Source organism: Pseudorasbora parva, chromosome 9 (genome assembly GCF_024679245.1).
Source record: "Pseudorasbora parva isolate DD20220531a chromosome 9, ASM2467924v1, whole genome shotgun sequence".
NCBI classification, from domain to species: domain Eukaryota; kingdom Metazoa; phylum Chordata; class Actinopteri; order Cypriniformes; family Gobionidae; genus Pseudorasbora; species Pseudorasbora parva.
The window spans coordinates 4,373,325-4,389,070 of NC_090180.1; the positions used below are offsets into that span (position 1 = coordinate 4,373,325).

Sequence of the window (15,746 nt, forward strand, 5' to 3'; positions counted from 1 at the left end):
TTGGCTTGTGCATTTTCTTTGGGTTCAAGATCTGTCTTTGTACAGTTTGCACAAGATCTATATCCTTGATTTCTTGGTTCAGTGTCTACCTAGTTGAAATCTGCTTGTACCTTTGCAATCTAATTTGGATAAAATAAATGTACAAAAATCTTAATTTTGAGAAAACTTATAAAGAACAAGGTTATATTCACAATTCCCTTGTTATAATTTCTCTGATGTATATACATTTTATTTGTGTCTGTGTGCTCGCGCACAGGCTTGGCTATACATGTGAGGGCCAAATGTAAAATAATGCCAATAATTAGACATTTTATTGGTCCTTGTTAGGTAAAAGGCTTTTGCTCGAGTGACTTACACGAAGACAAAAAAGGAGATGCATGTCTATCCTGGATGGCTTGTTTTTGAGTGCTCGGTTAATTCAATGGGAACGTCGTTTCTTTCCTGGGAACAAATGTAATTTGTCAAATTTGTTTATTTTTGTTGTCTCTTGTACTGGAAACGTCTTCTGTCACAAAAATAACAAATTATGTTTGCGCAAACATACTTAATACAATATACATACTTAATACAATAAAGCTAAATCTATAAAACATAATTAAATGTGAGTTGTTTTGTTTTTCTACATTGCATTGAGATCCAACATCACATGTATTCGCTGTAAAACACATTTTCACAATACAGTACATTTTGCACAAAACAAACAAAAATTACCAACATCGCTTCACACTTTGCAGCAGCACGTAAGTCATTTCCGGAAACACCGGATGTACGTCATTGCACGATTGAGTTCATTGTTTTTACTTTGGGGATCTCGAGTGTCACATATTCAGTTACAGTAAGGTAAGTTGAAATACAGAGCTTACTCTACAATTAACTAGTAAGAAACCTACATTTGGATGTAGGTTCTAACAACGTCATGTTTATATGCGCAACTCATTTGTCGTCTTCTCGACAGAATGGGCTTGAAAAGTGTCATCGATGTGCTAGCTAAGCTAAGCGCTGTCAACATTTATATCAGTCCTGTTGCAAATGATTTAAGTATAACAGTAACAGTTAGAACTCCACTCGTTAGGACTAATAGTTTAAGAAAAAGGATTGTTGTGCTGTGTGCTTGACAGCTCTTCAGACACTAGCCAGATGCGTCTGATGGTTACTGTACTAACGTTACTTATAATACCTAACGTATATTGTACTGTATCATATTTTATACACGAGTTTCAAACGCCTCTAAATCATCAGTATGATAACTTTGCCTAAGGAAACATGTTGTGCACTGTTGTACTAACATTATATGCCTTCTATCCTCTGATTCATAGTTTTTTTTTTCAACCTATTAAAGGTGCAGTGTGTAAAGTTTAGCGGCATCTAGTGGTGAGGTTGTGAACTGCAATCACACATCGCTCACCCGTAGCCTGGATCTGCCCTCCAACGTACTTCCGCTCAATTTTTATTTTTCTGCTCAATATTCATTCTTTGTTAATGTTTTTCGAAGATTCGTTTTTGCAAATCGTGGATTATGAATGCTTTGCCAAAGATTTCGCTTACGTTTCTCAGTTTTTCGTTTGCTGTTTTGACACAAACCTCACGTGGGGCGGGCTTAACAGTGATCTACTCTGATTGGATAAAGAGCTTTTGACAGTTTTTTTAATGCATTTTATTTCATGTTTTCACCGGAACAAATAGAACGTCTCTGCAACGGCGTTAAGCGATTAAAGCGCTCATCTGTGTGTAGACTGCACATGCACGCGCCACTGATAACAGCGGCAACGAGAGCCGCTTATATAACAAACAAATAAAATGATGCTCTTCTAGTTAACCAGAGATGTTGTGTTTGTATAAGTTAGGTTCGTCTGTGCAACAAGATGTTTAAATGTTTCAAAAAGTGGTGGGGACATGTCCCACCCCCGAATTACGCCTATCTATGTATATCAATAACCTGCAACGAACTGTTGCGCACAGTACATGGAGTGGCCAGACTCTATGTACAAATGAAATGTACAAGAGTCTGGTAAGACCAGGCTAGCTAACCCCGTCCTTTCGAAGCACATAGAGAAGCTACGGTGGCTGACACAGGACAAAAATGTTGTTGTCAAAGCAGAGTGACTAGCGCTCTGTAGAGAAGTTTGTCCCTTTAGGGGTACTGTAGAAACATCACTGTAAGTGTGTGTAGATAGAAATTACTAATTCTAAGGTAATAAAAACATAATGGCTCATTATGTAAGGTCTTTGTACACCATTGAATACATAGTTATGTATATTATATTGCATTTCTGTCAATAGATCCTCATAAATACTACACACTGTGCCTTAAGACTCCAAGGAGGTATATTTACATTTTAAATGTCTTCGGAGGAGATCTGACCTTATATATGGTACCATTTGAAAGCTTAATGGCTACTATCTGGAGATATGCATCACTTTGGCATTTGTTTTACACAAAGTAATTCATTTACACTAAATAACTGTCGGAGTCGGACCATTTCTGCCTGGATTTGGCCTACCTGAATTACCTGAATACAATATTTTTGAAAAATGCCCATCACTAATTTATACCACTGGATATGGTGAGGCTTGTATGTTGGGGAGATTTGGGCAGGTTGAAATTACATTAATAAAAGTAGGGATGCACCGAACGTTCGGCAACCGAAATTATTTGGCCGAAAATAGCCCAAAAAAGCACTTTCGGCATTCGGCCGAATAAGTAAAAAGGCAGAATAATTTTTGCCGAACAATGACGTTTTTAATGACGCGATCAAAGAGTAACCCACGTAGAGTGAGAGGTGCGCGCTTGATGCAGCAAACATGTCAGCAGTGTGGAAGCACTGTTTAGTGCTGCATCTCATGTCATCGATGAGAAGAGGAACCGACTTTCATGTGAGAAAGCAGAGAAGCTACTTTTCATAAAGAAGAACCTGCCACTTTTCCTGAAGAAGTAGGCTAAGTAGGCTTATGTCTAGGACAGTTATTTATTTGTTTTGGGTTCATCCACAATTTTTGCACTATTCAGTCAGTTATAGGCCTAACATAGGCTATTCAAGAAGGGGGGCTTCAAAGATGGCCAAATAAAAATATATTTTTTATTTTACTAATTATTTATTTTAAGTTATGTTGTGCTTAGTTTGTATAAAATCTGCTGTAATGTTAAAAAAATGTTCAGTGTTAAATAAATATTTTGAAATTGTATTTTTGTTATTTGATTTATTTCTCTGAAAAGCAACACAAAATAGTAAAAAGCTAATTTTTACTATTTAATTATTGTAATGGTAAAAAAAAATTCAAATAAATGGAAAAAATGCGAACCACCGTGTTCGGTATTCGGCCTTCAGCCAAGCATTTCATTAATATTCGGTTTCGGCTTCGGCCAAGAATTTCATTTCGGTGCATCCCTAAATAAAAGGTAATATTCCTCCCTTCAAGAGACCAATCTCCCGTCTACTTGAGACCAAAGTCTACGCTCCAAAGCATTCAAGATTTATGACATTTCAATTGGAAATTTTATTTTCATAAACTGCATAAATAAAATCATCACGACATAAATATAATCCAGTATCATAAATCCCATAAAATACAAAATATTCTAAAATTAAAGTAGATAAATATCAAATATTGAACATTCATTTTACTAAAGAGGAAAAAAAATGGTTCACCACTCAAAGAACACCAGAGGGCTAACTTTTACGCCTGCAATTGGCTTAAAATAGGAACGGATCCAGGTTTTAGGTTCATAATGAATTTATGTGGTGAAGAGTGGCTCTATGGCATACAATATTAATGCGAGCCAGGGTGTTATCAGATCTACCTGTGCTTGATTCTATTCTCAGATGATTTTTGAATGTTATTGTTTTACAGTAGACCATGAGTTTGCCAGCAGCCCCACCCAGCTATGCTGAAGCAACAGCAGGAGATAAAGAACAAGGAGCGGATGGCTTCACCTACGCTTCCCAGCCGCCCCCAATGCCACCGCCAACCATGCCCATGCACCCCAGCTGGGCTTATGTGCATCCCCGTCCTAGTATGTGACATTTTATTACAACAAATTTGGATACATGCAAGTGCCGTTTATATGTAAGAAACATTAAAGGGATAGTTCACGAAAATTCTGTCATCCTTTACTCACCCTCAAGTTGTTTCGAAACTGTATGAATTTCTTTCTTCAGCTGAACACAAGGGGAGATATTTTGAAGAATGTCAGTCACCAAACAGTTAACTGCAACCATTGACTTCCATAGTATTTTTTTTTTTTACTATGGATTGACTTCCTACTTCCTACTATTGACTTCCTACCCTTTAAAGGGTTAGTTCAGCCAATTTTTTTTGTCATTAATTCCTCACCCTAATGTCGTTCGACACCCGTCAGACCTCGTCAGTTCATCTTCAGACACAGATGAAGATATTAGTGTTGAAATCCGATGGCTCAGAAAGGCCTTCACTGACACCAATGTCATTTCCTCTCTCAAGACCCATAAAGACACTAAAGACGTCGTTACAAAGCCCATCTCACTACAGCGGCTCTACAATCATTTTATGAAGCCACGAGAATAGTTTTTGTGAGCAAAAAAACCCTAATTAACAACTTGTATAGCGATGGCTGATTTCAAAACACTTCTTCCTGAAGCTTTAGAGCTTAATGAATCAGCATATTGATTCATGATTCGGATCACCAAAGTCACGTGATTTCAGCAGTTTGGGCAGTTTGACACATGATCCGAATCATGATTCAATAAACTGATTCATTAAGCTTTGAAGCTTCAGGAAGCTTTGTTTTGAAATCACCCATCACTGTATAAGTCGTTATTTAGGGGTTTTTTTGCCCACAAAAACTATTCTCGTGGCTTCATAAAATGTCTGTAGCGCCGCTGTAGTGAGATGGGCTTTGTAACAACGTCTTTATGGGTCTTGAGAGAGGAAATGACATTGGTGTCAATGAAGGCCTTTCTGAGCCATCGGATTTCAACACTAATATCTTCATCTGTGTGTGAAGATGACCAGAGGCCTTACGGGGGTCGGTTGACATTAGGGTTAGTAATTATTTACAGAATTTTCATTTTAGGGTGACCTAACCCTTTAATGCAATATATAATGTAAGTCTGAGGATAAAATGATGTCAAGTTGTTCATAGAGCCAAATGTCTCTTTAGGTCCAGGATATTCCAACGCGTATGCTGCAGACATGTCCTCACCCTTCTCTGATCCGAGCTCCAGCAGCAGCTTCGACGGCCTCAGTGGAAGCTCCTGGGAGGACAAGAATATCCGCCGCATGTTCATCAGGAAGGTGTGAAAGTTCACATTCAGTTATTTTTCCATCTGCAGTCTGCTTGACCGTTCAAAAGTTATTAACTGAGATGAATTGGGCTGGATGCAAGTGGAGAGTCTATATCTTTTAATGTGCTTAGTCATAATTAAAAAGATGTTCAGGTTAATCAGGGCTCGTCTGGCTTTTTACTTGCCCTGCCAATACTGGTCTCACAATATGCATTGTTTTCATAGCAGCATATTTGTATATATTTGCTTCTATGTTTATGTAAATATTATATATATATATATATATATATATATATATATATATATATATATATATATATATATATATATATATATATATATATATATGTATATGTATATGTGTATATATATATGTGTATATATATTTGTATATATATATGTGTATATATATATATGTGTATATATATATATGTATATATATGTATATATATATGTGTATATATATATGTGTATATATATATATGTATATATATATATATATATATGTGTATATATATATATATATATATATATATATATATATATATATATATATATATAATATATTAGGGCCGGGACTTTTAACGCGTTAATTAATTACGCAAAAAAATAAATAACATAATTTTAACCACACTTTTTTTTGCACCGCGGAACGTTTTTCAATGAATGAGTTTCGACGGACCGATTATACTGGAACACCAACTAGCACTCACGAGTCACGACAACAACAAACCATAGTGAACATGAACGAAGAAGCTGATGAGACCGCTTTGCTTGGCCCCATGGGTGGAAAATTTTGTTTTAAAAAACGAAAAGATGGAAGCGTCGACAAGAGCATGGTAGTGTGCAAGCTATACAACAAGGAATTAGCGTATCACCGCAGCACATCGAGCCTCAAATATCACAAATATACTTTTGCTAAACTTAATGGCAAACACTGCACTGGTCTACTGGACTGAAATAAATAAACAATATTTTGTTGATTAAGCTTATGTATTCAGTCGTTATTCAATGGTATACTAAAAATCCATGTGAAAAATTACTTCTCATTGTTCTCAGGTCAAATATTTATATGTAATTAAAATGCGATCAATTTAGATTAATTAATTACAAAACCTCTAATTATTTAGATTTTTTTTTTATCGAGTCCCGGCCCTAATATATATATATATATTTCACTGTAAGGGGACCCGCGGTGTGTGTAGATAGAAACGGCTCATTCTAAGTTAATACACATAACGGTTTATTTTGTAAGGTTTTTAATACACCACTGAAAACATAGTTATGTTCTGTGTATTATATTGCATTTCTGTCAATAGATCCTCATAAATACTACAGACTGCACCGTAAAACATATTTCTATTTCAAATAAATGCTGTTCTTTTAAACTTTCTATTCATAAAATGTTTTCACTGTTTCCACAAAAATATTAAGCAGCAACTGTTTTTATTATTTATCAGCATATTAGAATGATTTCTGAAGGATCATCTGTAAAAGTTGTAGTAATATTTCAAAATACTGTATTTTTGATCAAAAATTTTTAATTTATATAAAAATCTTACTGACCCCAAACATTTGTACAAACACTAGTTCTGAAAAGCATTTATATTATTTTGCAGGTCTTCTGTATCCTCATGGTTCAGCTCATGGTCACATTTAGTGTGGTGTCGCTCTTCACGTTTTGGTAATTTGGTAACGCACAACTCTCATTTAATCCATTTATTCCACGTTTAAAAGAAAGCACTGTCACTGAAGACTGTCCTGTCTTTCACAGCGAGCCAGTCCGGAAGTTTGTACAGTACAACCGGGTTTTCTATCTGACCTCATAGTAAGTGAACTATACATTGCATGTTAATATATTATTAATACATTATAATGATGTTTGGTACCCTGTGAGTGACCCTGCTATGTTTTGTCCAGCATGACTTTCATGGGAACATACCTGATGCTTGTGTGCAGCACAAACGCACGGTAAACAGAGACTGTTTGTCAGACATTGTTCTTGCTTTTGAGTTCACCTTCTGGCTAAAATAGGAGAATTGATCAGTGTTTGTGTTTCATCTGCAGACGAAGATACCCTACCAATATGATTCTTCTAGCCATTTTTGTAAGTTATCTCACTGACGCATTAGTATGCTAGTTAAATAATATTATAAACTAGTATTCACTATCATTTAACAGCACGGACAAGGGATGGATATTCTTGCTTTATATTATTTTGTATTTTAACTTTCAGACTTTGGCAATGTCATATATGGCAGGCATGCTTGCCAGGTAAGACATCATTTAATTATATTATATTAATTTACAGTATTAGAGGTATTTATAATTATTTCGATAATGTATACATTTTTAGATCTCTGGACTAGAAAATGTTAGTGGATATTCAACTTTTAAAAATGTGTTTTTTTTTACATTTGTTTTGTTTTTTTGTTTGTAAAATATAATCTTATTATACACACCATTAAGGTCACTATGGTCAATCAATTACATGTTGAAGTAGCAGACAAAATGAACCCAATTGTACCCTTGCACACTGCCACTGTATAGTTAAATGTATTGTGTGTGTGTGTGTGTGTGTGTGTGTATGTGTGTGTACCTGGTAATCCCTACGTTATGGGCCACAAAGATGGCAATATCCGAAATCCTTGTCCTTGTGGGGACATTTTTAGGTCCCCATGAGGAAAACATCTTATAAATCACACAGAAGGAGTTTTTTTGAGAAAGTAAAAATGCAGAATGTTTCCTGTGATGGGTAGGTTTAGGGGCAGGGGCAGTGTAAGGTGATAGGATGTCCAGTTTGTACAGTATGAAATCCATTACACCAATGGAAAGTCCCCATAAAACATGGAAACACGACGTGAGTGTGTGAGTGATTTGAGTTTTAGACCATCGAAATGATAAAAGATAGAGCAAAGTGTGGACATTTTGTCCATTCCTCACTTTCTGAGATCCCTTTAAAGGCCTGTTTGATGGTCATAGGGATATGGTTATAATTAGGTTTAGGGTTTGGGTTAGACACTTAGTTGTGATAGGTAAGGACCTTGAGATTGCATTGTGTCGGGCCTAATTTGAAGCACTACTTTCGTGCTTTTAATCTAAATCTCTTTCTATATACAGCTACCATAATACTAAAGTAGTGATGTTGAGTGTGGGCATCACAGCACTGGTGTGTCTGGCCATCACACTCTTCTGTTTCCAGTCCAGGGTGAGCTCATTTCGTCTTAAACAGCTTCTGGCAAGTGCTTTTTTTATGTGGCATTTGATAGAGCATTGTCTTCTGTCATCTAGGTTGACTTCACCACCTGTCACGGATTACTTTTCTCTCTTATGATGGTGCTGATGATAACCGGGCTTCTGCTGTTCTTCACTGCACCATTTGGATATGTAAGCTGCTTAACAGATATATAAATATACTAGATCACTTCGAAGAGTAGCCAAGGCGATGGCTGTGTTCACATCGTCAGTCCGAATCTGATTATTTGAGTATCTGATTGAAATCTGATCTAAACTCAACTGTCTACACAGTTTATGGAAAATGTTCAGATTCAATTTGTGTGTCCCGTGGTGTTTTTTCCGGAAAATCTGCATTGGTTTCTATAGCAATTATGACGTTGCGTTTATAGGTATACGCCAAAATACAACAACAGCAAAGTGGAGGAGTTTGCCATACAGATGTTGTCTTATTTACAACATGACAATATGTAGCCGCCACACGGGACTACTGCATCTTCTGAAGCAGCCGTATGTAGGAGGCTGTTATTTAGTCTCCATCAGTCTCAACATGTCTCCATTGTATTGTAATTTTTTGCTTGACTGACACAACAACACAACCTTGTTTCTGAAGTGGCTTTCTATCAAAAATAAGTCTTTGATATCCTAGATTGTGTGAGTGACATTTTAGCTTAAAATACCCGATAGATAATTTTTATAGCATGTTAAAGTTGGCTCTTTTTGGGGGTGAGCAAACATGCACTGTTTTTGTGTGTGTCCCTTTGAATGCAAATGAGCGGGTGCTCCCGTCCCCCTTTCAAGAAGAGGGTGGAGTTTCAAGAGCTTGTGCAATAGCTACCATACCGCCAACAACAAAACAGGACAATCTCACGCATTGAAAATGCTGATGTTCGAACCGAAAGTTAGACAATGATGGAGAGGCAGAAGAAGTGACAACATGTAGAATGAGAGAGGACATTTCTGAATGGTTAATTGATGACTTTATGTAGTTGATTTGAAGTTATTTGAGTGTAGCTCAAAGTGGATTTGTAAAAAGTGCATTTCATTTGATTTTTTTGCTGTGACCCTGGACCACAAAACCAGTCCATTTTTTTTAAATCAATATTTATACGTCATATGAAAGCTGAATAAATAAGGATAGCACAATGTTAGGCCTGTTAGGATCGTTGTATCTCTGCCAAATATTGTCCGAAAAATATTAAAAATTGCCTTTAAATTTGTCTTAATTAAGTTCTTAGCCAGGCATATTACTAATAATAATAAAAATTGTATATATTTATGATAGGGAATTTACTAAATATCTCCATGAAACATGACCTTTACTTAAAGGTGCACAATGTAGTATTTTTGCAGTAAAATATCCAAAAACCACTAGGCCAGTGTTATATATTTTGTTCAGTTGAGTACTTACAATATCCCAGATGTTTCCAACTATTTGTAAATTGTGAGAAAATTGCGATTTTAACTGAGGACAGGGACGTTTCAACATTGCATTTGACAGAGTCGCCTGTCAATTGCGTCATATCTGCGCTACCCTCGGTTTCGGCTTTTATTTGGCAGGAGCGCTTTACTCTTAGCAGTGTGAACAAGTGAACGCACGGAGTAACGTCATAACATCGTTTTAAACCCACTTAAATGTATCTAATATGACAAACAGAGCTGCATTACCTCAAAATCATAACCGGAAGAGCGGATCTGTGCAGGCGCCCGACGACTGTCTCCCGTCCCGTCATAATAAAAGTCCCGGTATTCGCGAGGCGGGTATTTGTTTAACAATCGCTCCAGCAGCTGTGCTCAGGTCTACAACACTCGGTCCTGCTCTGCTTTAGACTACAGTAATGTTAATAACCGCATGCATGAATGGGATTTCTGCTGCGCTCACACTTTGCGTCATCAAACTACGCATTTGTTTTGAATAGGCGCCCTCCAGTGGACGGAAAGTTCCATAGTGCACCTTTAAAGGAGCACACTGACTTTAGCTTATTCACTGTATAGTTAGATAAGTCCATACATACCATTCTGATCTCCGTGCATCCCATAACTGTCTGACGCACCCACCGCTAGCCTAGCTTTGCACAAAGACTGAAGGTAAACGGCTCCATCTAAAAAAAAAAAAAAGGATAATTTTGACCCATACAATGAATTGTTGGCTATTGCCACAAATATACCCATGAGACTCGTGACTGGTTTGTGGTCTAGGGTCACAAATATGATCGTATCCCAATCACATATGCACAAAAATCAGATTTGGACTGAAACTGTGAACGAGGCTATAATCACTAAAAACGCAATATATTGAAATCATATTGAAGCCATAATTTTGATATGGAACCGTAGAGTGTCTGCTCTGTAGATAATAATCTCACGCATTGCTTTGTTACAACATGTAGTTTCTGAATGGTTAATTAATGAATTTATGTAGTTGATGTGGAGTTCAAAACGGATTTGTAAAAATCGCGTTTCATTCAATTTTGTGCTGTTCACACTTGCTAAATGTGACCCTGGACCATAAAACCAGTAAAAATTTTTGGAATTGATATTTATGCATCATATGAATGCTGAATAAATAAGGATAGGACAATTTTAGGTCTGTTAGGATAGTTGTATCTCTGCCAAATATTGTCCTAAAATATTAAAAAAATCGCCTTTAAAGTTGTCCAAATGAAGTCCTTAGCCAGGCATATTACTACTACTACTAATAATAATATATGTATTTATATATATTTATGGTAGGAAATTTATAAAATATCTTCATGGAACATGTTCTTAATATCCTAATGATTTTTTGGCATGAAACAAATGTATAATTTTGACCCATACAATGAATTGTTGGCTATTGCCACAAATATACCCGTGAGACTCGTGACTGGTTTGTGGTCCAGGGTCACAAATATGATCGTATCCCAATCACATATGCACAAAAATCAGATTTGGACTGAAGCTGTGAACGAGGCTATAATCACTAAAAACGCAAAATATTGCAATCATATTGAAGCCATAATTTTGATATGGTTCCAACCGTAGAGTGTCTGCTCTGTCTGTGGTTTTAGATACCCTGGTTGCATACTGCTTATGCTGGATTCGGTGCTCTGGTTTTCACTCTGGTTAGTTCCCTTTAACTATACAATATTGTCATGTTTATGTTTAATACGCATACGAGATGTAATAATCTTTCTCTTGTCATGCTTCAGTTCCTGGCGTTCGACATGCAGCTGCTGATTGGCAACCGGCGGTACTCTCTGAACCCAGAGGAGCATGTGTTTGGAGCCATCTGCCTCTACATGGATGTGGTCTACATATTCCTCTTTTTCCTTCAGCTCTTTGGGAGCCGTGAGTGAGGTGTTCATGCTTTACCTGGGCTTGAGCCTTCGTCCTCTGTTACACACACACACACACACACACATACACACACCCACCCTTCTCAGTTACTCCAAGGTTTGGTGAGGAGTGAAAAGTCTTCCTTCATTCTGTGTGGCGGTTGAAGTTTGATGTGTGCGGTTGTTTTCCTTCTGGTCATGGTTTGGCAGCTTTTTGCACACCCTTGCTGCAAGATAACCATAATACCAATCAGATATTCACGTTGTTCAGGGTAGACAATCACTGCACATAATATGTGTGATTTCACGTCAAGTGATTTGAAATGCCCTAGGTCATCTGCATAACATTATTTTTTTAGAATTCCAGCATTTAATAATGAGAAAAAATCAATGTGTGTTTGGGTGTGGTTTTAGTGGGGAGTTAGTGACAGTACTTGTCAATGGTTATTATCCCTTCGTTTGCACGTTGTATAGTTTAAATGAATCTTAAACCTTGACGGCAATCACTAAATGTGTAAAAATCCTTTCAAAATCAATCAGCAACATTGTGCAGTGAGATTATTAGAGCCTGAGAGGCCCGTATGTGACACTTTGTTTTCCTCTTTGTGCACTAACCTGCTCTTGATTGGGGGACTAAAGCCGGACCTTACCTTAAGCTGGAACTTGTTGCAGTCAGTAAATATTTTGTGCCTCTGAATGCTGGTTGATAATGATGTTTCAATGGTGTTTTATGCAGCCAGTGCAGATTTATAAAAAATATACTGTGTGCCAAATATAACTCCTGTCATGAGATGATGATGATGATGGCACTTGGTCCAACAGGTCAGCTGTGAGGTCTGCTTGATATGTCTTTAAAATCCCTGGTAAATTAACACACGAGTGTGTGATGCTTGGGAGTTTTTACGTATTTCAGGGTTCCCACGGGTCCTTGAAATCCTTGAAAGTTTGTGAATCTGAAAGAAAAAAAATTCAAGGACCTGGAAAGTTTTTGCAAATAAACACCCATAGATACAAGTCCCTGAAAGTGCTTGAATTTATTCTGTGCAAGAATGTCCATATTATTCTCTCCGGTGTTATTAACACCGGTTGCTAATGTGTTATTTCACCAACACTTCGTGCTCTGTGAATACTAGCTTGCTTGATTTACGTTAGTTACACACATTTACGCATTACTTTGTGTTGTTCACGCACGCACACACACACACACACACACACACACGAAACTACTACGATGGTAGTTACTACGAACATTTTCAGTGCTTACACCGAACCCAAATATGTTCAGTCAATGACTGTAGATTGTGTTCATAAAACACAATCGCTTTGTTGAATTGCTTTGCTTGTTAAGATAATGTAAACCTATGAGGCAAGAAGAACTCAAAAGCATTCATATATCTTCTGGTTACATGAGCCTGAGCTCTTTTCAATCAAATCCATGCAAAAAAAGTGCAGATTTTCTTTGCATAGTTGTGTTTGACACATAAAACTGTAACAATGTCTCTTACAAGGAAACATGGTGTAACCTTGCTCTCACTTTAAAATGCAAGGTCCTTGAATTTGAGAGTATTGGAAGTCCTTGAAAGGTCCTTGAATTTGAAGTTAACCGAGGTGTGGGAACCCTGTTATTTTCAAGACTCTCAATTGCTTTTATTTGTAATCCTCTAATTCGCCTTCACCTTCAAGATAAGTGTTTTATATACTGAATTATCAGGTGCTGACTTATTTGAAAAGAGGTCATTTATTACATTTAGAAGAGACAAAAGATGATCTAAAGTATGATTTGTTTCAAGCACATAGGGCTTATTTTTCATGGGCTTTAATATACCTCTCGTTTCTTAAGAACTTATAAGTGTAAGAGTGTTAATTTTAATTTGGGAAGCATTTCTTAATTCTGAAAACCTCAATCATTCACACTTGATCAACATTCCTCTTTGCTTGTATTTTGCGCTGTTTCTGTAAAGCACATATTCATCTTTTTGATGGATGGATGGGTGTTTCCTTTGTCACAGTGGGTTATAAGAGATTTAGGTAGAAAGCCTTACATACCCATACGGTTTATTTCTTGATTAAAGGCTATGCTAACCTACAATATTGTTGTTTTAAATAAATGGCAGTTTAAAAAAAAGCTAATTTATGTTTTGCTTTTAGATGTGTTTTTGCTTTTCACATGTGCAACTTTGTTCCCTTTTTAATATGAAATGTATAAAGGCTTTACAGCCATTTAAAGCTTTTTTTCAAGGATTGAAATATGAGGTATTTTTGTTGTGTGAAATTATTATTGTTCATGTGAATATTACGTGTGAGTGACCGTGTGCATATGGATCACCCTATGCCTTTCCTGTCTCTCTCTTTCTGTGCACTTCTGTCTACAAATGAATACGTTTAACCTCAAATTACTGCATGATCTGTGGTAAGGAGACCCGCTGTGTGGTAACCTACAACTGAAAAGAGATTATTACAAAGCATTCCCTCTTTTTCCTGTTAAAAAACAAAAGCCCAGTGGGGGATAACAGGATATTGTGTTGTTTTGTAGCCTCATCTGTGCTTTAGTAAAATAAATAAACAGGACAGTGGATCATAAATTGATGTGTCTTTTGTATGCTTTATTCCTCTAACTTTTTAAAATAAGTGTTTTAGTACAAGGTGTTATCTGTAGACTTGATGCTTTCTAGTTTATTTGTAAGATCATGCTTAAAGACTGTTTCTATGTTTGTGCTGTTCTTACAAAGCAAAAATGTGGTTTTACCAATTAAAACAAGTATTGCACAGTCAGCCAGGAGAAAGCTGGTGGAAGCTACTTTCTTACCTGTCTTAGATTATGGAGACGTTTTTTACAGAAATTCCACTAAGGCCCTTTTACAATCATTGGATTCCGTTTATCACTCTGCTTTAAGATTTATAACTCGGGCAAATCAATACACTCATCATTGTACACTGTATGAAATGGTGGGTTGGCCTTCACTTCATTTAAGAAGGAACAAGCACTGGCTTATATTTGTGTATAAGGCCATAATTGGCCAGCTTCCTCTGTATATGAATAGTCTAATAACTGTCAATAGTAAAGGGCATAATCTGCGTTCAAGTAGATACATTCTTTTAAATGTCCCCTTAATGAAGACAGAGTTTGGAAAAACTGCTTTTATTTATAGTGCATCAACTGCCTGGAATGAGATTCAAAGATCACTAAAACTTAGTGTATTTATTTCACTCAATGAGTTTAAGTTATATCTTAATCGAACATTTCAAGCTTTCTGTACTTGTTCTTGTTCTTAATCATGTATTATTGCTGGAAATGTGTGTGTGGTCATTTTTTGTTTTATGTATTTAATTTTACGTTGTTGGTTTTATTTTGTTTTTTTGTGTGCTGCTACCTTGGCCAGGGCTCACTTGTAAATGAGATATCTATCTCAATGTGATTTTATTCCCTGGTTAAATAAAGGTATAATAATAATAAAATTGCAAATAAAAGATAAACCTAAATGTCATGTTGGATATGCAAACTAAAATCTCTCTCTCTTTCTCTCTCTCTTTTTTTATATATAAAATATATATAATTTTTTATTTATATTTTCTACATTGTAATATTAGGATGCAATGAAACTATGTTCTGTCTGTGTGTCAATGTTATTTTTCTGAAAGTAAAGAGCCAGTTAGATGATGCCTTTATTTGTATGATAAGGTAAATATCATATTCACGAAGCAAGATGCCTTATATCATATCCAAAAAATCCCTCCAATAAATAAGCCAAAAGTTATTAATTTATTTTATTTTTCTCTGTTATTTTCCACTAAATACCGATAAAACGGTTAAATTTGAGTGTGCTATGGTGACCAAACACTGACAAACCCAAATATGCCACTTAAGCGAGCAGTCCCAAAAACTTTCCAAATGAAGGACTTTATAAACAAACAAGCGGCCAAAAATAAGCGGCCA

The 15,746-nt window shown here is 36.2% G+C and overlaps 2 protein-coding genes across 2 annotated transcripts in view; one reads left to right on the forward strand and one right to left on the reverse strand.

The window, feature by feature from the left end:
* Window positions 1–15,746, reverse strand: part of si:dkey-154p10.3 (PX domain-containing protein 1) — a 450,183-nt gene that overhangs the window by 270,481 nt on the left and 163,956 nt on the right. The window lies entirely within an intron of this gene.
* Window positions 745–14,394, forward strand: faim2a (Fas apoptotic inhibitory molecule 2a). Its single transcript, XM_067453538.1, has 12 exons — window positions 745–840; window positions 3,850–4,012; window positions 5,138–5,271; window positions 6,881–6,945; window positions 7,036–7,089; window positions 7,182–7,232; window positions 7,329–7,368; window positions 7,498–7,535; window positions 8,382–8,469; window positions 8,553–8,648; window positions 11,546–11,599; window positions 11,687–14,394. The coding sequence occupies exons 2-12, from the start codon at window positions 3,856–3,858 to the stop codon at window positions 11,831–11,833; spliced, it is 924 nt and encodes a 307-aa protein (XP_067309639.1). The 5' UTR covers window positions 745–840; window positions 3,850–3,855; the 3' UTR covers window positions 11,834–14,394.

What these genes read in the sequence shown, in the direction of transcription:
- faim2a (XM_067453538.1), top strand. Translation starts at nt 3,856, where the DNA reads ATGAGTTTGCCAGCAGCCCCACCCAGCTATGCTGAAGCAACAGCAGGA. An exon ending in GTTTTCTATCTGACCTCATA is followed by an intron (nt 7,090 to 7,181) that starts GTAAGTGAACTA and finishes TGTTTTGTCCAG; the next exon opens with CATGACTTTCATGGGAACAT. An exon ending in ATGGCAGGCATGCTTGCCAG is followed by an intron (nt 7,536 to 8,381) that starts GTAAGACATCAT and finishes TTCTATATACAG; the next exon opens with CTACCATAATACTAAAGTAG.